We start from the raw sequence: 21,894 nt of genomic DNA on the forward strand, positions 1-21,894 counted from the left end.
ACTTCCGATTTCGAAAATATGAGATAAAATGTGCAAAAGAATGAAAAAATGTGTACTAACTTATTTCTCAGAGATGGCTGAACTTTCATTAGATTAAATTCAATTAAATTAGATTCAAATGAAAGGTCTTATGTCCCGCGGACCCACACGAACCGAAGGAAGCGGTCATAAATATTTAACAACGCCATCTGGAAGACTCATGCAATATTCAATTCACCCACCACTGCCGATCGCCAGCTGGAAGCTGGATTTTCGAAAATCCGAGACGACATAATCTAATCATACTATTCTAATTTTAAGTTAGTCGTTAATTAAGATTAGAAAATACCCTTGGCATCTTAGAGCTTAAGCAGTGTGTCTAAAATATATTATATTATTGAATAAAAAAAAAAGTCTTATGGTCCTATAGAAAATTCCTGAAATTCATCTTGATCCAGTTCCGGAATTACAGGGTGATTAATGTGAGAATTTCAGTTTTAAATTATTAACTCACTTTTCTCAGAGATGGCGTGATGTTTTACAAACTTACATTCAAATTAATGGTTTTATAGTCGTATACAAAACCTAAGAATTTTATCTGGATTCAACTTCCGGTCCCGGAATTACAGGGTAAAGAGTATTGAACATTCTAAGAAGTTATACAGAGCAGAGATACAAAACTCGGAAAAATGGGGTTGCTGGGAACTGAAATGACTTCCAATCGATATGCCTCGTCGGCTAAACCAGTCCCCGGTTTCCGGTTCCAGAAGCACCGGAAATAGTGGTCAAAGACTCTAAAATGGAACGAGCTCACTTTTCTCAGCGATTGTTAGTGACGGCGCAAACTTCGTTTTCAACTTCCAATGATGACTTTATGATTTCTAATTGGATTCCAAAGAAGATCAATCCATTTCGGACGAAATCAGAAGGTGCATGACGACTGAAGACTTCCAATGGCAGTTTTTCGTTGTGGTTTTGCTGTGCTGCGACTGTTCGGCACTCGCTTCATTCCAAATTGTTGCTCTCTCGTACGTCTTGTGTCGGCAACCGTTGCTCAGAAAATAATGGGAAAAAAGGGAAATGTTTATCTGTTATACCGATACAGTTGTACAGCAGCAGATATTTTATACTCTTCCTCAGAACATGTTCTGATTGGTTGGTGCTGACATGGGTCAAATCAAACGGGTTTTTCAATACTGTACTATTGAAATACTTCAATGTTGTTGAAATACAGGTTCAAGTTGAAAAATTTCAAATCTATTGATAGTTAGATTATATAAATCCTTCTGTAGATCTCTAAGCTATGAGCTTTCAAAATTCGAGAAAGGTAAACACGCGTCATGAGTTTTCCTCTTTGCTGCTTGTTGATACCAAACATTTCAGAAAAGTTTAAAATTTATCATAAAATTATGATCATATTTCCGATGGCACGTACCAAATTTATGTTGATACGTTAGATATAACAAGATATATTCATGATCAAAAATTTATCACTTTCTCCGGGTAAATTTTGAAAAGGCGCCCCATAGTTAAGTAAGTCGTATTCACGACAAAAATCATTCAACCACTGCACGTACTGATTAAGACAGTTTTTCTTCGAAACATACACAAAATTCAGACAAAATGAGATGTTATACTACTAACAACGAACAATTAAAACGAACAGATTGGATGCATAAGTGGAGATGTCCTTTATTGTAATAATTGTCCTTCACAAAAATATTTTTTGAATAGTACATGATTTTTTGTGTTCTGCTCCATGCAGGTATCTTTAAACAGTCTTAAATTTTCAATTTAATCGTTTCTTTTCTATGCCCAAACAAGGTATTCTCATACCGCATGTTATAATGGAATACAGCCTTTCAAACTATGGTACAAAAATGGTAAAACTCTAAATTACAAAATGATGTTATTTCTCTAATCACAACGATTTAAAATTAGAATCCACATTTGAGAAATAATCAAGTTATTAGGTTGAACAGGAAGTAGTTGTTTTGCAACATCGTCGGTTAATTATTGTTTATTTGCCTGTACAGAAGGGTGTTGGCCAACAGCAGGGGGATTGTTGTTTGGAACTTTATACTGTGGTTGTTGCTGCCCTTGTGGGGGTGCCTGTGAGTATGCTGTTGGTTGTTGTTGGGCTGCTTGTGGTGGTGCAGTAACGGCAGCTGGTTGATTATTGGAGACTACATTTTGTTGCACGGGAGGAAGCTGAGCCTGCTGCTGATGTTGCTGTTGTTGAGGTTGATTATATTGTTGCTGGGGCGGTTTCTGTGGAGGTTGATTGTATTGTTGCTGGGGCGGTTGCTGTGGAGGTTGATTGTATTGTTGCTGGGGAGGTTGCTGTTGTTGAGGAGGATGTTGGTATACGTTGGATTGTTGTCCACTTTGTTGCGGATAGTTTTGTGGTGGATGATTAGCGCCTGGATGATGCTGATAAACTTGATTAGGATGCAAATTTACTGGTTGTGGATAGCCCTGCTGTTGTGCGCCGTGGTATTGAGGAATCTGATTCGGGTGTCCTTGTTGTGGTACGTGGTACTGCTGCTGTTGCTGCTGCGGAATTGCATTTGGATGTACTTGGTATGGACCAGCCTGAAACATAATAAAATAGTTAAAACAAATTGAATGCAATCTAATGCATCTTATTATGTTTACGTTAGGTCCAGGGTAGTATCCTTGAGGCATATTGGGATGAGGTGGCAGCTGCATCGAAAAAAAAAACTTAATATTTGCTCGTATTTCAATTGCAAAAGTACTTACCTTTCCTTCCGCAATGAGCCTTTGAATTTGCTCCTGATTGCGCCGTTCGTACTCTAGATACTCATCATGTGTAAATTGGGGCTGTTGATCAACAGTGTCCCATCCGGGATCCTTTTGAAATTCGTCGCGTTTTGTTTGTTCTAAAAATTCCTCGTAACTGATTAAGCCATCCTTATTAGTGTCTGCTTCTTTAAATACATGTTCTCGCATGCGTTCCATTTCTTCTGCTCTTTCCTTCATGTCATCTTCCGGAGCTCCCGCTTGATACATTTTGTTCAATTCATTGATGAAAAGCACTTTTACTTCATTCTCATCCCAAAATCCATTTCCATCAATGTCATGTAACATGAAGAAGGTTTTCGGATCGAAGTCCTGGCCATTCATATGATCTTGCTTTTCCCAAACCTCCTCTAATTGTGCTTTGTTACCGGGGTGATGTATTTTTTCGTGATTTTCGTGTTTCTCCTGTTGCTTTTTCAACTCTTCCTCATACTTCTTACGGTGCTCTTCGTCTAGTTGACGCAATGCTTCTTGTTTTTCAAATTCTTTCTGCAATTCATACTGCTTAAACTCTTCCCTTCTTCGACGATCGTTTTCGGATAAATCCTGTGATGTTTTCAAGATAAGTTTTTTCAGATCCTCGATTTCGAAGGTATGCTGGTTTTCATGATCAAGGTGCTCTGCAATTTTTATATGATCTCGATCGATTTCGTTCGTCAGTTCGAATTGTTTGGTGGCTAGCTCACGCAAACGTTGTAACTCAATACGCTTCAGCTCGTCCAGCCGAGAGCGCACATTATGATTGACATATTCCAACTCTTGTGCGATTTTACCAGACTGAAAATGTATATGTTAAGAAGTTTTACCTTGAACATAAAAATTCTATCATACCCTTATATCACTTTCGACTGCCTTGTCAAGTTTTTCTCTAAACGCAGGATCACTTTCAAGCACTTTAACAACTTCTTGTAAGTATTTGTTATACTCAATCACATTCTGCAAAAACGAATTAGTTTAAGTTTGTCAATAAATATTTGGAGGTATGAACATTTTAAACTGACCTCGAAGTGTTCTACGTTGCTGTCTTTAGCTTGCTCTTCATCTTGCTTTTCTGTTTTCGCTTTCTGGGTAACCACCGGTAGGCTAAGAGCGCTGCCTAGCACAAATGTGATGAGTAAAACTCCAATCATTATTATTTTGTTAGTTTCTAACATCTTGCAAGAAAAAACTTTTTCTAGATTCACTTCCTTGACAATACTTTTTATTTTTACTCTAGAGCGGGTAATTATATGGACTTGTATATTCTACATTTATTTGATACTAAAAGTTTGAATTCGTTCAAGCACTACTTAATTTCTGTAATATATTGCAATAACTAATTTTTCGAAAAAATATGCTGAGTGGTGTTTTACTGATGTGCTTTGTTTATATTGAAAACATATGACTTCATGCTGTTGTACAGAGATGCCAGGTAAAAATTTCAAATGTCTGCAGACAGGGTCTGTAAATCTGAAAAAAAATCTGCAGTCAGCAAGTATGGCTTGCTGGCAGCAATTTCTCTATAAAGTATGACATGCAAAACTGACTTGGCGAGCAAAAAAAAAAAAAAAGGTCGCGGAAATTTCAAATTTTTCTGTAAATATAGATGAAAGTCAGCGAGAATTTCAAAAGTCTGTAAAAATCTGCGAGAATTTCAAAAGTCTGCAAAAGTCTGCACAACAAAAAATGTCTGCAGCACTATACCCCAAATCTGCAGATTTACAGACAAATCTGCAGACCTGGCATCTCTGCTGTTGTACGTGGTCGTAGCAGTGGTGCCAGACTTCGTTGTCTATAAGTTAGTGTACACCAAGCTTATTCACCAAAATAACCCGTTGTGTACCAGTTCACTTTTTCTCGCTCAATTCCGAACCAATCGGTGGGAGGCGAAAATTCATTTGGAATTGGTTGTCGCACTGTAGTCCGCTTTGATCCGGAATGCATACTGAATTCTTCGTGCAATTCTGGATGACACAATTTTAACACATATCACACGATTTCCCTAATTGTTAAAGATAATTTTATTTCCATGTAGCATAAATCACACGAGAATTCGATCGTAGTGAAAAATTAAACTTGTCATTTTAACCAACAGCAAAACAAAAATCTTGCATAAAGTAACCCGCTTGGCATTTTCGCTATCTGGGCAGCCATGGCCACCAGACGGCTCCCAAAATTGTGTCAGTGACGGCTGTCAAATCTAATTTTTCAAAACATAGTCGCCTGTATCTTAGTTAGCCGAGCGTTTTCATCTTTTCACCTTCACTGAAAATGTAAAAAATTTCGATGTGGAAAAATCCTGATGGATACGGTTGTATCGTTTGAGTTGTACTACTGGCAGCGGTGAGGCAGACGTCTGAATGTCTGCCAGCCATATTTTTCCCGCTGGCAGCGTTTAGTCAGCCATGCCCATGCGGGAAATGTTGCACCCAAAATTGTGGCTCCGTGAAAGCGACACCCAAATCGTTGTGGCACCTCGTGTCGATCGTGGTGGCATCTGCAAGTGTTTGCTACGTTGATTGAGTAAATTTTACATACAGTTCATATGTGAGCCTGCATATCTGTTATCTGTGGGCATACGGTCAATCGATGCAACGGAGATTAGATTGTTTTGCTCTTCATCGGTTATCCTAGAACAAAGACATCATATTAACAAGATATCCAGCTCTCACATTTCCCGAACATCCTTTTCGGCAAGCATGGTGCCCTCAGGCGAGTCCGCATCGAATCTCGTACATAGAAGTAGGAGAGAGAAATGTCAAATTCGTGCGCGCCAAAATAGCAAACATTTGCACCCATATGTTTTGACAAAATATGTTGAATGATTTCGAAGATTGATTTCGCTCCAAGCTGACAGGATCTGCCCAACCAAGCTATGAAAATCGATGTCTGCTAAATAAGGTTATTCACCGTCTTTGCTAATCTCAATTGGATGAACACATTTTGATAGTTCAGTGGTTTGTAAACAGACTTTTTTTGTCTGTTGACAAACGGATGAGACCGTTCATCGACTAAATAGAGTTTCAAAACATTTGTTAACTATCCCAAGTAGCAATCCGCAACTAGTTCTGATGCGACTAAGTCCAAACTATGTTGCAACGAGAGCACGAATATGTTTTTTATGTTATACTGGATAAAACAAGGTGAAATCAATGAAAAAGTTGCCCAAAATTGGACTTTCCGAATGGACCACCTAAGACGCAGCCGCGGTCAACATTTAAATGAAATTATCTTCAAAAAGTAAATGTCATGTACCAATCTAACGTTTAAAATAAAGAACCGATGAGATTTTGCAAATTTTATGCGTTTTATTGTTTAAAAAAGTTCTCAAGCTCTTAAAAAATCACCCTGTACAACTAGTTACGAAATAGTTATTTAGGTTTCAAATCACCACATCTTTTTGTCATATTGAATTAATTATAAATTATAAGCTATCGTTACTTAATCCAAACTTATCTTTAATAACAACTATGCTTCTAGCTACTAGTTAAAAATAAGTTTATTTGACTCCAATATTAGCAACCCGTAACTAGTTCTGATACCACTTAGTCCAACTATGTTGCAACAAGAGCACGAACATGTTATTTATGTTATGCTGGTTAAAACAAGGTGACGGCAGTGTTTCTCCATAACATAAACATTGAAATAGCTATCATTTGTAAGTAATCGTTACTTGATTCTAACATATCTTTAATCATAGCTATGGTTTTTGCTACTAGTTGAAAAAAGGTCGCGAAACCATTATAAATACGTAAACGTATATGTAAATCGTTACGGTTAATTGATGTAGCAATAACTTAGATATTATAAGATTATAAAATACAATTTCTTGCTCCAGATAGCTAACGGTAGGGTTTCCCAATGTAATGATAACGGAAATGCAACCTAAAAAACTTGTGTTGGCTTGAATATGGCGATCACACTATGGAGTCGCTAGAAGTGTATAAAACATAAATAAAACCAGGATATTACTTTTTTTTAAACTACTTTTTGACGAAAATAATGAAAGGCAGAATGTCCTTTGTGTTCTATGCACTATTATAAACTCGAAGAAAACAATTTAGGGATTAAACATCAATTGTGATATTACAATTATCAAAATATATGAATTTAAAATAATGAGAAATCACTCTACTTGGATTAATTTTGAGCATTCTGAACATAAGGTTTTTTCGTTGTTTATTGTTCATATCTTCATAAACAGATTTTGATTGAAGGCGCATTAAAAACAGGTAATTAACATTTTATTTCGCTCGATAGTTTTAAAATCGTTGTGAAATTTGTACCTTGTATCAAATTTGTAATTTCAAGTACTATACTGTCTTTTTATTGTTGATAGGAAAACATTATGGATTCATTCAATGTTTATAATGTCGATGGCAACAAAGTTTCAACTAGTTTACTTGAAAATAAGTTATTTCAGTATGGCATTACAACGTAACGACAACTTCTTTTTAGATGTTAGTAACAATAACTCAAATTTCTGCTTGCAAACTAGTCTCAAATAAGCTAGCATAACAAAAATTGTTACTTGGGATTCGATATGGTTTGTTGCAGAGGCTTATTAAATAAAAGTGGCTAGTTATGAAGTGTGAAGATGATGGTTTGAGATGTGTTCCTCGATTTTTTTTAGGCTTGTTTGTAAACAGTACCGCTGAACTGTCAAGGATGAATGCTTGTTCATTTGGGACGTCACGATAAAATATTTAATGGGCACGGTGCATATCACGTACGGCGTACAATATTTCGCTCATTGTAAGTTTCTGATATCTTGAGCGACAGAATACCACTATTTTGAAGTATCTACATTAACCTTCGATCACAAGCTCTTCGCAACCAATTATGGGGCGAATAATGTCACCCTCGGCTTGCAACGATCATTCAACCTAAATTCGTCCGGACTTGATGTTTCCGTGGAACAGAATCAAATCTAACTTTTCAAATATTATTAGATAATATCATTAAAATCATTCGGTGTCCGTTTGATTTTTGAGTAACAAATTGATTGAAGTTTGATTTATAAGTAACAAAATTCCATACTTGTTGGAAATATTAGTTAAATCAATGGATAATCATACAACGACACCTGCAGGTCACTTACTTAACAGAGCCGATTTCCGGACGTAAAACCACAGACTAACAGACAGGACACTCAAATTAGATTCTTCAATCATTTTAACGGTCATTTCGAATATTCCTTTATTTGGGACAGTACTCACATGTGTCATGATGGCGCCACGTTACCCTATCAAAACATCCTGTCTGTCATCTATACTGTGTTTATTTTTTTCATTTACCAACAGAGTTGCCATTCATGCAGAATTACCTGTAATGTATTGATTTGTATACGTCCATGCGAATTTCATGCAGGATACAAATTTAATACATATTGCCAAAACTATATACAGAATTATGCCTACTTCTCATCCTCCAACGCAATACAAAATCGAACTCGCTTTGTTACAATATTTACTTGCTTCTGGTCTGCCGCCACTTAATTTTGGGTGAAAACTACCAACACAATAAAAAATAGTCTAGATGAACTACGTTGAGTCAAATAAATGGTTACCTTCCAACATCGCGAAAAAGTTAAATATATTATCAACGTAATCCAAAAATTTATTGTGACGATTCATTTTCAAAAATTTTGATGAAATCAGGCATCCCTGCAAGCAGCTGATCGGTGTTGACAAACGAGGGGAAACCAACTAGTAGAAAAACTTTTACGTCACACAAGGGGTGTACCGATAGTAAATAGTTCGCGCAGTACAATATAGGTGGAACTAGTGCATCACGAAAAATTATTTTTATAAGAATTTACTCATACTGTCATGTCTGTTAGTCTGTGGTAAAACTTTGAGGATCATCCACAAAACAAAGAAAGGCAAACGAAACTAAAACTTTATTCAATACAATGTAACTATGTCAAATGATATGTAATTATAAATCCCACCCACCCCACTTATCCCCAAACTCCCCTCCCAAAACTATGTCACCTCCGCGAATGACCAAACGGTTAAAGCCGAGGCCCTAAATAAACGAACAATAATAGTAACAATAATAATGGATAATCATATTATTTTTTTTTATTTTTTTGAATTCTTTTTATATATTATGCCAAATGAACTTTATTCTCGATGGTAGTTGTGCAAAACCGATATTAACAAACTTATAATAAATTACATTACCATGAAAATTAGTATATAGGGTAGTATAATGACAACTATTGAATTTTACCACAGAAAACAGGTGTACAGGCTCACATATGAACTGTGTGCAAAATTTGCTTAAACTGCCCCATATTATCAGATCCGAATGGATTCCAAATCAATTCCGAATCGGCGAGATATTTTCATTCGAAATTCCATGTGGAAATCATGTGGAATTCCGAATCAATTCCAACTCCAGTGCAACAAGCGATTCCGAATGAATTTCGCCTACAACCGGTTGATTCGGAAATCTGTCGGAATTGAGTGAGAAGATGAGGACTGAATTGTCAATTCGTCTTCTTCTTTTCCGATTTTGCACGTTTTCGTACTGATTTTCAGTTTATTTGAAAATGAAAACATTACAACTGAATATACAAATTTAAATCTTCATGTTTTTCGGATATACAGAACTTAGTAAATAACCAGTTCTCCTTAGAATTCCAACATAAACTGTTAAAATTCGCTGGAAATTAACAAAACGGCCTACCTTAGTCATCATTATCAAACTTAAAACTGGTATACATTGCCGTTCTATTTTTTCTATATTTGAAACACAGATAAAACGCTGCTGGGGCTGCCAGTTTATTTTGTTATAATTTCTAGATTTAAATTTTAAAACTGACATAAATTATGCATCTAGAACTAGAACACTCCTGAATATGCCCTAATACCACAGACTAACAGACATAACAGTATGAGTAAATTCTTATAAAAAAAATTTTTCGTGATGCACTAGTTCCACCTATATTGTACTGCGCGAGCTATTTACTATCTGTACACCCCTTGTGTTATGTAAAAGTTTTTTTACTAGTTGGTTTCCCCTCGTTTGTCAGCACCGATCAGCTGCTTGCAGGGATGCCTGATTTCATCAAAATATTTGAAAATGAATCGTCACAATAAATTATTGGATTACGTTGATAATATATTTAACTTTTTCGCGATGTTGGAAGGTAACCATTTATTTGACTCAACGTTGTTCATCTAGACTAGAGTGCCTATAACCAGAGTGACGACATCTCATCCGTAATGTTGGCAACAATTCAAAACATTCCATTAGCTTTACATTGAATTGACAGGTCGTTTGCTCGTTTGGAACTGGGAGCTGTCATTCCAAACGAACAGCTGTCGCCACTCTGATTATAGTCACTCTAATCTAGACTATTTTTTATTGTGTTGGTAGTTTTCACCCGAAATTAAGTGGCGGCAGACCAGAAGCAAGTAAATATTATAACAAAACGGGTTCGATTTTGTATTGCGTTGGAGGATGAGAAGTAGGCACAATTATGTATGTAGTTTTGGCAATATGTATTAAATCTGTATCCTGCATGAAATTCTCATGGACGTATACAAATCAATACATTACAGGTAATTCTGTATGAATGGCAACTCTGTTGGTGAATGAAAAAAAATAAACACAGTCTAGATGACACACTGAAAATCATTTCTACCTATTTTTTGAGGAGAAATCACTCGTTGTCGAACTCTTCTATAAGCTACCCAAAATTAGGTCGTTATCTACTCAAACTTTGAGTTGATGGGTAAAAATGGGTAGCGTGCTTTGTTATGGCATAACATTTGTACTAAACTTACAGTTACCTAAATTTTGAGGTCATTACTCGTTACCCAAAATTGGGGAGATGCACTTTAGTTGATTTTGGGTAGGTTTTGACCCAAAATTAGGTAGCGGCTGGTAAGAGTGCAGACAGGATGTTTTTGATAGGGTAACGTGGCGCCATCATGACACATGTGAGTACTGTCCCAAATAAAGGAATATTCGAAATGACCGTTAAAATGATTGAAGAATCTAATTTGAGTGTCCTGTCTGTTAGTCTGTGCTGATACTTCTATAACAGGCAGGAGGATGTTGTTATCGTTCCGGAACGTAGTGGAACGTTTTGAAAGATCGCGGCGAATAGGCGAGTAGGTGACAGTAGAGTTTCCAAAGCAAAGTCTTGGCATTACATTCCTTTGGTGGAATTTGGCCTTTCTGTTTCAACAGACTTCGCAGCCGATTCTTAGTGTACAGAATCATTGCATGGTTAGTACTATGGATCCTACTGACACTAAGAATCCTTCCAGGTCGGGGCTCAAACATACGACAACTGGCTTGTAAGACCAGCGTCCTATGCATTGAACCGCCAACCCGGCACAAGTTTCCAACGTAAATTAGAAATTTACACAGGATTTTGAAAAATTTTGTTCGAGCCTGTATATCTGTTATCTGTGGTCTGATGTAGAATGTAAACCAAAAGAAACTGTCATTTGCACTTGGGACCTTTTTCTAATTTTCATCGAGATTAAATTTTGTCACTGAATTTTTCACACCGTAGCGACAACCGGACTCATAACCGAAAAGAAAAAAAATACCGGCGGTGTCGGCTGAGCCAGGTGCGGTTAGATTCTAATGATAGGCCTATCGACATCGCCAGGTGTATCGATTTATCGGTATTTATACCGATTTTTGAACTCTATACAATAATACAGATATAACCTGATGTGAAGATGTTATGTAGTATCTCATGAGAATATATGTATTGGAATAATTTACTTATAATGTCATGTCTGTTTGTCTATGTGTGGATTCTTCAGACGATTAAAAAAAAAACTCTTCAATATTGAAACGTTTCTTGGTTTGTAATGTTTAATTCAAAACCTAGATAATTAATTTGCTTCCTGATATAGTTCCTGAAAATAAATTTTATCACCTTCGTACATTCGTTCCAACACCTCATCAATGTTACTTTTTGGAAACCGGTCTATCCATGACTGAATGTAGCCTTGGAAGGTGGATTCATATGTCTTAAGCTGCACGGTGCCATCGTCATCCAACACAGTGTTCGCTTGCACGCTGATCAATCGAGGTCGTTTGTGCTTCAAGACAATATCTCTCCACTTGGCCCAAGGATGCGGACCTGTCTCGTTCACCTCCGAATAGTGATCGTACAACTTGCTCGCTCCCACTACATCACCCGTTGATTTGTAAAATTGGAGCTTTATTAACAGTTGTTTTATTGCTTCTTTGCCAACCGTATTGATCTTGCTGCGGTCAAGCTTGAGCAGGAGATTTTGACCAGATTCTGTTTCTTCTACGCTGACTAGGCCTTCGCCGGCTTCGAGTAATGCTTTCATTATGACAAACCGAGCCTGGTTGTGAGCTTGCAGCCAGGTTCTACGTGTTAGATCATACATTTCCAAAGCTACTCCCACTCCAGCCCACACAACTAGTAACCAGTTTACATATATGATGTCATTGACTTCTTGTTCTTCTGTATGACCGAATATTTCTAAGATATCGCGATCTAAACTGAGATATAACCCAACTGCTTCCGCGCGACATTCTTCATAGCTTTTGCCCACTGATTCGAATTTTGAGTCGAATGTCTCACCTGGTTCGTACCATTTACTCACGAGCCCTCCGTCCAGTAGATTTTTAACTTTTTTCTGATCGAAGTTAAATTCTCCTTTTCCATCAATTCGCAACAATTTTCCGCTGCCATGTCCAAGTAACTCGTGAAGTCCCACTTGCACTGTAAATGATGATGCTTTGTATCGTTTCATTAATGCCTCATCCTCAATTGATAGAAATGGAATCGGTTCTTTTTTGTCTATGTTTGCTAGCACATTGCCTAACGAAACATTCTTAAAGCCTTCATCCTGCCGAATTTCTTCATCTGAAACATTTAAAAAAGGGTTATAAGTTATTTGACAAAACTCTACTCATTTCCTATTTTCTCACAAGAGGGAATATTCATCCCACATGGTAAGCATGATCCAGACATGGTCAGGATGTCCAATGAAGTAAAATCTGGTTGCAGATATGTATCCTTCTCGTATTCATCCCCCCACGGTAGCGTTTTTATCGAACTTTCCGCTTGTTTAACGAGCAGCTTGAATTTGTCTGACATTTCTTTATTGACCATGGAGACAAATCCGGTAAACTCCGCACGTTGCCCCACCGGATCTCTATAGGTAAACACAAAGCCTATATATGTTTCAACAACCGGTCCCTTGTCTTTGATCCAATGGCGGGAAGCATTTTTGTGACTCTCCAAACTACCTTCCGTAAAACTTTCGATATAACTTTTAATCATATTCTTTTGATAATCATTTGCGGAAAAAATGCATGCCTCTTCCAGATGATGATTCACAATCTGCAGCACTTCATTATAATCACCCCTTATGATTTGAAAAATGTTTCCTTTATATTCAACCGGAGACTTCGTCAATCCTTCCTTCTCGTCGGTCTTAACGGAAGCGAGCTTTATGGTATACAAATTTTTGCCATTCTCGATCGTCTTGAACGTACGGCTATTGTACGCCTCAATTTTGTTTTCCTTCATCCACTCGGTTATCAATTCAGTATCTTGGCGTGTAATGTTTGATGAGAAATATGTTGAAATACCCTGATTGCACAGTCCTAGCGTTTTAGTTCGGTTTGTCAAAAGAAATATTGGCCTTCTAACACTATTCCATAGGGCTTCTATAGATTCTGGATTCTTTTTAAATGCTTTAGAATGTTTAATGATCAGGTCCAACCTATCCTCCTCCAAATTGGGCACAATTTTACTATTTCCCATACCCTTATAGTTTCCAGCATTAGAAAGGAAGCCACAGACATATACAAGGAAAGCCTATTAAAATAAAATGGAAAAACGAGAATGTAAGTAGACAGGAATACTGTTATGGTTATTAAGTTCTAATAAGCAAGTATATAAGTGTGGCTTGTGCACTTCGAAAACACTTTTTATTGCACAGCAAAGATATTAACTTTCTTATGGGAGTGTTTACACTACAAGCAGTTAGAGACATTTGTGAGTTGATAAGATAAAATAGGCTGCCATAAATTACGAGAACATACCGTAAATTCATCCTCACTAAGTCCTGCCTCGATTACCGCCCCTTTTAGCTCCTCAATAGATTCCTCTAGCAACAAACGGTGTAGCAATGAAAAGATCAAGGGAGCCTCCGGGCTGGATTGTACTAGAGAAATTAAACCGCCGGCCCAGGATGCCTGAGCCATGTAGATAGTTACATCAGTAAACATTGAATTGAGTAAAACATTACCTGACTAAAATAGTGCGCATAAAATTTTTCTTTTTCGGTTAGTAATTTAAAGGCGGTTTCACATTCCAGCACCGCGATTGGTTGGGTGTTTGGAAGAACGTGGTGATTTTTGTTGATCATTTGCAACGGTGTTTCTTATCAATTAAATTGGAACACTGAGAATTACTTAGTGTAGAACTGATTTGCTTTGGTTATCACTTTGAATTGATTGCCGTAGGATATGACAAAAAATAACTAAATCGACTCGATCAAATAAAAATAAATGTAGTACAGACAAGATCAGCTGTCTCCGTTACAGAGCCAGCTCGCGATTGGCTTATTTTGACAGCATTTTTAAGTTGCTGTGTAATTCCGCACTGAAACAAAAGTCTTAAAAATCATACTGAATTCCGAATCAATATTTCAGATGATGGGCGATCTAACGTTGTGTTTCGCAGCTAGAGGCGTGCGTGTGTGAGGATGATGATTGCAATTTTAGCTGTCAAAATACAAGGGAAAACATATTACCACTTGTAAAATTTGTTGAAGTGAAAAGTTAATTTTAGTGGGAGAAAAACAATTAACCTTAAGTTTTTCCGCAGTACCAAAGATTCTATTTTAAACAATGATAATTTTCAGTTCCGATTTTGGCATGCGATAACACTTCTATAACATTTCCCCGAAAACCATTCTCCAGAAACCATTTCGTCGGAAAATTGCTTGCAGAATGAACCCTAGAAAAGCACTTCCCAGAGTGTACCTTATTCCAGAAAACTAAACCCCCTAACATACTGTTTCCCAGAAAAGCGTTCTTCAGAATATAAAAAGTCGAAGCTTTTTCCCCTGAAATTTATACACTCGAAAAATAAATACAAATTACTTCTACTTGAAAACATACATGAATCTCATCCATCCAACTTTTCACTGGATAGATACATTAAATGTATCGGGTGGATTATATATCATGCATCTTATTCAAAAGGTAAATAATATATTAGTTTTCCAGTAGAAAATATGTGATTTACGTATATTTGTTAACTGAAGTTCACGATGCATGAGATTATGGCATATGAAGTTGACTTAAGGGGCGGGTAGGATCTTACCGACGACACGACCTGCCACTCGCTATTTAGAACTGTATCGCAAATTTAACTACCCCTCAGTAACTGGTAATGTCAAAACGACATTACTTAAGAAATTTTTAAAACTGGGAGAATAAATTACTCACAATGACGCGTAAGTTAGCGACTGAAAAAGCAAAAGCTTATCTACTCAAGGATGATTTAATTTAAAAAAAATTATTGAAAACTGCACTAAATAGTTTACGGCAGGATAAAATATCTTGATGGAAAAATCTCGAGGTTATTCGATGAAGAACTGAATCAAAGAGAATTAACTAACAGTGGCATATTTTTCGGATGGCATTTCCAACTTATGTCAATTGGCAATTGTTGTATATCTCATATAATTCCATATATTGTAGACATTAGAAAACACACAAATATATCTTGCAATTTGGCTTTGTAATTGTTCTTTTTTCTAAACAATGAATTTAATGTATTACAAAACAGTTTGCAACTATCTTCTTAGAGGCTCCACTACCACCTGAAACAAGGAGATGTCGACTGGTTAAAATATATTGGAAAGATTACTGGTGATAGTAAACCTTTATTGGGAGCCATTACATCTATTATTGAACCACTAATAATTTTTTAAACTATTCCAAAAGGCAAATTGATTCACATTTCAAACCTGTTATACACGCTTGCACGTATCTACGTTCTCAAATTGTTTGTTTATTTATTCTTGGACTCCATAGCAACTTGTTCTTAGTAAATTGAACAGTGTTGCTCGAGAAAATTATTTCGATCATTCTCAAGGGGTCACTATATTAATGGTAACTGGCGGTGATTCGTTAACGGACAATTTTCATGTAGATTTTTCTTCGAAGTGCCTGGTCGTGTCGTCGGTCTAACACTTTTGAAAAGTCATTTATTATTTTCTTTATATGTTCCCGGGTTGGCGGTTCAATGCATAGGACGCTGATCTTACAAGCCAGTTGTCGTATGTTCGAGCCCCGACATGGAAGGATTCTTAGTGTCAGTAGAATCCATAGTACTAGCCATGCAATGATTCTGTACACTAAGAATCGGCTGCAAAGTCTGTTGAAACAGAAAGGTCAAATTCCACAAAAGGAATGTAATGCCAGGACTTTGCTTTTTTATATGTTCTTATAGTAAGACATTTCAAGAATATTCTATGAAATTTTTAAAGCCTATTGCAATGAAACTCTGGAAGTTATGGATCTTTATCTATGGCTATTTCATTCTGCGAAGAAGCAAGAGCTCGGCGCACAGGCCCAAGATTTCTACTTCGATTGACTTTAAAACTTAACAAAACATTCTTGAAATGTTTCATTATAATAAACTATAAAAAAATATGATTTTTTTGAAAATGTTAGACCCTAATTGTTTCCATTGATTTTATAGACAAAAAACTTTAAACGCATTTTTCTCGAAAGCAGATTTTGAAAGTCCATGTCCATCGTCATTCAAAAACTACTGCACCAATTTTGCACACACTTTCTACATATAAAAAAAGTTTTTTTTGTGAAAAATCGTAGTTTTCATTTTGAACAACTACCAAAAAATTCAGGAAATTAAAAAAAAAATTAAACAGAAACGTTAGGGTCTAAAAAAACTTCTACTTTAACTATGTTGTGTTCATTTGTACACTTCTGATTAGTCTACGCTGGGATACAGTGGATACCGCAAATCATGATTTTTAAAAAGCGTCCTCAAAAATACCTCTTCACCGACTTACTTCTCAATATTTTTCTACGAAAAAATTACAAAATGTTGTTCGAATGATTCTGTTTATCATGCAAAACATTAGAATTTATTTTGTTGAACGATAATTCTGTAAAAATTTAGCTAAAGTGATGATTTTTTTCATCGTTCAGCCCAAGCGTGCCACCGGGGGAATATACTGTGAGTCTAAGTGTGCCACTCTGTGCCCCGTGAATCAGCTGCTTGTCAAAACTGAGCTCTTTGTGTGCCGCAACTGTGGAACTGGATGAAAACGAAAGTGTCAATATTGATAAATACACCAACGCATTGTGTTAATGTGTGGTTGGCACATTGTTTTAAGAGTCCTCCTCTTAGTTCAGCTATGTTTTTAAAAGTAGGGCGAATCTTACAAAAGTAAACAAATCGATTTCTCTTCTACGAATAAATGGTTTAAAATCTTACAATTTTGCCTAGATATTTTAATTCTACAAGAAACTCAATCATACACGCTTGGAAAATTTCACAGAATTCGTTAACTTTATACCGAATTTCAACAGCTGAACGTTCGGTATCAGTTCGTTAATTCAATTGCTTACTGACCGTTCGGTAATAAAATTTTTTTGAACTATCATACAACTACCCAACAGTTCTGGAAACCAATCATTTAGCGAATGGTTCGGTAATTATTTTGTTTTTGTTTTTTGATAAAATTCTTAATTTAAATGAATTTTTGGATTTAAAGAAAAACTAATTTCTATTCTACGATTGTGTCTTTCAGATTTGAACATTTTTCATAGAAACGAGTAAAGCAAATTACTATCACTTGCTACGGTTTTATTGCCCTACATATCCATGAAAAGAGAAAAAAATGATTATCAGTAGAAGCCGGTGAAAATTGAGAAACAAAATTGTGACCTTATGTCCCGGTTGACCGGAATTATTAGTGCCTTCCAGAATAGCTCACAATCCGTCGAGTCCACCAGAAGTAACCCTCTAAAGATATGTGTTGGCAACAAGTGCACATAGTGATATGATGTTACTTTCAGCCCACAAGTTAAAAAATAGCTTTGAGGAATTTGATTTTACGTTTCGTCTTTGACTCATCAGTGCGTAGTAACATATGTTGAACTGTTAGCGCGTCCTGACGTCTCAACATAAACCGTAAAGTTAATGATATTGTCTAAACTAACGTCTCGGACGAAACAGATTTCGGCTAGCTAGCTGTACAGATCTTGGTAATTAGAAGGGTAAAAAGCTTACTTTTTTACCTCCAATTTTATGCAAGGTGCACTTACCCATTTTCATTTTGTTTTTACGTTTCGTCTTTGACTTATCAGTGCGTAGCAGTTTATGTTGAACTGTTCGTGCGACCTGGCGGCTCAACATAAACCCCTAGACAGACGTAAAGTTAAAGTTAATGTTATAATTCAAAGTTAATTAAAATTTGGATTTTGAGCGGTTAGTGGAATGAAATTAAACCGTTTTAAAAAAGAATGATAAGTCTGACTTATAAAGACAGTGATGAGGAACGAAAAAAGCGTTTCGAAATACCGGTATCTGGTCGTTTACTACGTTACGTTAGTATCATAACAAAATAGTTTTTTCATGCTGGAATCCAAAAGAACCTATCATTCTTCTTTAAGACGTTTTAAAGTTAATGTTGTGATGTCCAGATTTCTACAATTTAACAACTGGCATGAACTATGCATCTTAAACTGGAGTACTCTTGAACATGCCCTTAAGTTTATGCCAGAGACGCATAATTCTTTTGTTTCCCTTTTCATTCATAAAAAAGTAGATTTTCTGTTACGTGTATTACAAATTTGTTTTTTCATTGGGACTTTGCTGACGACGTCAGAATGTGTCACGTCAGGATTGAGTTAGCTGTCAAAAATAATCGAACGTAGGAAAATATTTTTTCTTATCCTGAAGTAATACGTTTAATATTCAATGTCTTTTTAAATTTTCCGGAATTCGATTTATTTAACAAGCAGAATTACGAACGAAATAAATATACAAACAAAATTTTAACTTCATATTTATTGTGAATTTTCTAAAAACAGTTCGTACCATGGCAGTAGCACCAGGAAAAAGTGACATTGATGCGATTTTCAACAGACTTCGTTCAATTCCTACGAACAAAGTAATTTTAATTATCGCTTAGAGTTCAATGGTCCTAAATGTTTTTTTTTATCTGTAACTTTAGACATGCTTCGATTGCGGATCAAAGAATCCTACCTGGTCCTCTGTGACATACGGTGTGTTCATTTGCATTGATTGTTCAGCAGTGCACCGAAGCCTTGGAGTGCATTTGACATTCGTCCGATCCACAAATTTGGACACTAATTGGACATGGTTACAAATTCGTCAGATGCAGCTCGGTGGTAATGCTAAAGCGGTAAGAACTATCCTTTTTACATGTCTAGTTATTGCATCTTGAGAATGACGTGTCCTATATAATTATTTTACTTGTTCAGAGTCAGTTCTTCCGACAGCACAATTGCAATACAACCGATGCGCAGCAAAAGTACAATTCACGAGCGGCTCAATTGTACAAAGATAAACTAGCGGGCTTGGCTCAGCAATCCTTGCAGCTTCATGGAAACACGGTGAGCTCATGTTTTGTAAATGAGAAAATTAGAGGTTGAGAGTGTTCAATTTTGTGTTTGGCACTTAAAAGTTAAAAATCTGATCATATTTTCAATTGGTGCCAGTGTTGCATTTTTCCTTTCAAAATAAAGCAGTTATTAATGTATCAGCAGTCAATTTGAAAAATCACCCATTACATGTACGCTTTTGTCTTTTTTCTGAATTTGCTTTTCACATTTGAAAATCAGCTTCATATTGATAACATGCATGTACACACTGCTGAGAGTAATGTGAACGAGGAAGTCGACTTTTTTGCCGATTGTGCCAGCTTAGACACTCCATCCGTAAATACGGATAGCCACAATAATAATCTGAAACAGATCGGCACTCAGCAGGAAAAAGTAAGTGTTTCGTTGAAGTTTGTAATTGTTTCTGTGTTGTGTTCAACTGTGATAAACTAGATTTTAATTCGACGACTATTTTTCAGATTCCAAATTTAATGTCTTTGGGAAATTCCGCGTCTGATGGCAGCGAGACTTCGCAAGGGCCAAGTGTTGATTTTCTCAACTCTACCGTACCTGTGGAACCGCCTCGATCAACGATTGGAGTAAGAAAGATTCAACCGAAAAAAGGCGCTTTAGGAGGAAAGAAGGGTGGATTAGGCGCGACCCGCGTTAAGACGAATTTTGCTGAAATCGAAGAAAAAGCCAACATGGTTGATAAATTGAAGATGTCTTCAACTGTACCAGTGGAAGAGAATCCAGTTAGTGAGGAAGAACAGGCGCAAGCACTGGCAAGTGTTCGTTTGGCTTATCAGGATCTTTCAATAAAACAACACAAGGAAGAAGAAAAACTTAAGGCAGTTGATCCCAATAAAGCCAAGCAAATTGAAAGACTTGGCATGGGCTTCAGTTCGCGATCTGGAGTTTCGCATTCGGCGATCACTGATATGAAAACGTTAACTCAGGAGTCGACCTCAAAAAATGGGTCTTCCTTATCTAAGAATTATGATTCCAATAACGATTTTTTCGATGATTATTCAACTTCAATGTATGGTAGCAATGCCTCGAGTAGCAACAAAACTACGACGCCCACTTCCTTGAAAGACTTTAGCGATGCTACATTGATGGGGTTCGAAACGATCGAACCGTTTGATACAAAGCATAACATTCAAACCATGTTTTCAAATGTCTCCACTGCGAAAAATTCTAGTATTAGTGGTATGTGTTTGACAGGTGTAGTACGATTTATGTATTCGTAATCTAATTAAAACTTTTCATTCAGATCAACCAACATATAGTCGGAATGTAAGTAAAAAGTCTCCCGGTGGTACCACCGAATACGAAGCCTCTGATACAGCACAGAAGAAATTCGGTACTGCCAAAGGCATTTCGTCAGATCAGTTTTTCGGTGATGAAAACTCTACCTTTGAACGGTCCGCAAATCTGGCCAAGTTTCAGGGTTCCAGCAGTATTTCCTCGGCTGATTATTTTGGTCACGATAGTTCCACTGGTGGCGGACGGAGTGAGTATTGCACCATGAGGGTGTATAAAATGGTCTGTATTATTTACATTACGTTTATTTTCAGATCGCGGGCCTAACTTGCAATACAATGGGCCGGATTTGGATGATGTCAAAGAAAGTGTGCGACATAGTGTAACCAAGGTTGCGGGTCGGCTCAGCACGCTTGCGAATGATGTAATGTCGTCTATTCAAGATAAATATGGTTATTAGGAAACTTTCTTACGTTGCTATATATTTTTGGAAGGTTAGTTATTTTAAATGTCACAGTAAATTTTCTAGATAGGTCTCTTTTATTGATTTATATGTATCACTAGTATCAGTTCAATAAATGTACAGAAAATGACGAATTCTTTCTGTTGATTGCGATGTTTTAGAATTTGTAAAAGTATTTTGGCTTTTCACAATTTCAGGCGCTCAGCGAGAATATTATTTTCAATATTAAGATTTAGTTTTTGAAATCGTGCTTCTCTATGTCTATAATTTATAAATGATCGTGTAGTTTGTGTAATATCCACCAAATCTTGAAAATACGCCGGAAAACCTGAAATAATAAATAACAATCATACATTCTCAATAGCTGGGCACAAAAAAAACTAAACGAAGGAAAAATAGATGAAACCTGATCTTAATGGCGTTTTGTTGAACTCTAGGACAATTTTTGTGTACTACTTAAGAAACATAATGCGTAGCACCGAAAGGATAATACGAGAATATAATAGCAGTAAAACACTCGTTATAAACATATACTGCAAAACAGAAGAGAGGTGCACGGTAGTGGACAAAAAAAAATACACCCTATATGGTGCATATGGATGGTCATGTGAATCTACATTCATTCGTTTTTCGTGCATAAGTTGCATTTGTATAGATTGTGACCGTATCTGTATAAATAAACTCGTCATCGAAGCGATGGAATGAATTATATATAATTATAAATAAATATATTCTATAGTTAACTT

The 21,894-nt window shown here is 36.4% G+C and overlaps 3 protein-coding genes across 6 annotated transcripts; 1 reads left to right on the top strand and 2 right to left on the bottom strand.

Moving 5' to 3' along the window:
- Window positions 1-1,646: 1,646 nt before the first annotated feature.
- Window positions 1,647-4,193, bottom strand: LOC131436507 (nucleobindin-2). The gene is made up of 5 exons (XM_058605250.1): window positions 3,804-4,193; window positions 3,634-3,738; window positions 2,743-3,579; window positions 2,638-2,685; window positions 1,647-2,574 (listed from the first exon to the last, which is right to left on the bottom strand). The coding sequence occupies exons 1-5, from the start codon at window positions 3,954-3,956 to the stop codon at window positions 1,993-1,995; spliced, it is 1,725 nt and encodes a 574-aa protein (XP_058461233.1). The 5' UTR covers window positions 3,957-4,193; the 3' UTR covers window positions 1,647-1,992.
- A 7,405-nt stretch (window positions 4,194-11,598) lies between these two features.
- On the bottom strand, window positions 11,599-14,483 carry LOC131437213 (dipeptidyl peptidase 3-like). Its single transcript, XM_058606397.1, has 4 exons — window positions 14,055-14,483; window positions 13,849-14,001; window positions 12,727-13,621; window positions 11,599-12,661 (listed from the first exon to the last, which is right to left on the bottom strand). The coding sequence occupies exons 1-4, from the start codon at window positions 14,172-14,174 to the stop codon at window positions 11,652-11,654; spliced, it is 2,178 nt and encodes a 725-aa protein (XP_058462380.1). The 5' UTR covers window positions 14,175-14,483; the 3' UTR covers window positions 11,599-11,651.
- Window positions 14,484-18,689: 4,206 nt separating this feature from the next.
- Window positions 18,690-21,894, top strand: LOC131437049 (ADP-ribosylation factor GTPase-activating protein 2). 4 transcript variants are annotated; one of them, XM_058606096.1, is made up of 8 exons: window positions 18,690-18,753; window positions 18,886-18,965; window positions 19,029-19,220; window positions 19,300-19,431; window positions 19,660-19,812; window positions 19,899-20,631; window positions 20,696-20,935; window positions 21,000-21,894. In XM_058606096.1, exons 2-8 carry the CDS (start codon window positions 18,894-18,896, stop codon window positions 21,143-21,145), a joined length of 1,668 nt encoding a protein of 555 aa, XP_058462079.1. In that variant the 5' UTR covers window positions 18,690-18,753; window positions 18,886-18,893; the 3' UTR covers window positions 21,146-21,894. The 4 variants fall into 4 exon arrangements, with proteins under 4 accessions (XP_058462079.1, XP_058462080.1, XP_058462078.1 ...); XM_058606097.1 differs by having other exon boundaries at window positions 18,692-18,725; XM_058606095.1 differs by lacking the exon at window positions 18,690-18,753 and having other exon boundaries at window positions 18,760-18,965.

The sequence above is a fragment of the Malaya genurostris genome, chromosome 3, assembly GCF_030247185.1.
Source record: "Malaya genurostris strain Urasoe2022 chromosome 3, Malgen_1.1, whole genome shotgun sequence".
NCBI lineage: Eukaryota > Metazoa > Arthropoda > Insecta > Diptera > Culicidae > Malaya > Malaya genurostris.

Bases quoted from the DNA above. Each gene is read 5' to 3' on its own strand.
- LOC131437213 (XM_058606397.1), bottom strand. From the start codon at position 14,174: ATGATCAACAAAAATCACCACGTTCTTCCAAACACCCAACCAATCGCG. The intron at 14,002-14,054 runs GTAATGTTTTAC...TACATGGCTCAG, and splicing joins ATGCGCACTATTTTAGTCAG to GCATCCTGGGCCGGCGGTTT. The intron at 13,622-13,848 runs GTATGTTCTCGT...TTATTTTAATAG, and splicing joins TTAGTGAGGATGAATTTACG to GCTTTCCTTGTATATGTCTG.
- LOC131437049 (XM_058606096.1), top strand. From the start codon at position 18,894: ATGGCAGTAGCACCAGGAAAAAGTGACATTGATGCGATTTTCAACAGA. The intron at 18,966-19,028 runs GTAATTTTAATT...CTGTAACTTTAG, and splicing joins GTTCAATTCCTACGAACAAA to ACATGCTTCGATTGCGGATC. The intron at 19,813-19,898 runs GTAAGTGTTTCG...ACTATTTTTCAG, and splicing joins TCGGCACTCAGCAGGAAAAA to ATTCCAAATTTAATGTCTTT.
- LOC131436507 (XM_058605250.1), bottom strand. From the start codon at position 3,956: ATGTTAGAAACTAACAAAATAATAATGATTGGAGTTTTACTCATCACA. The intron at 3,580-3,633 runs GTATGATAGAAT...ATACATTTTCAG, and splicing joins CAGTCGAAAGTGATATAAGG to TCTGGTAAAATCGCACAAGA. The intron at 2,686-2,742 runs GTAAGTACTTTT...TTTTCGATGCAG, and splicing joins GGCTCATTGCGGAAGGAAAG to CTGCCACCTCATCCCAATAT.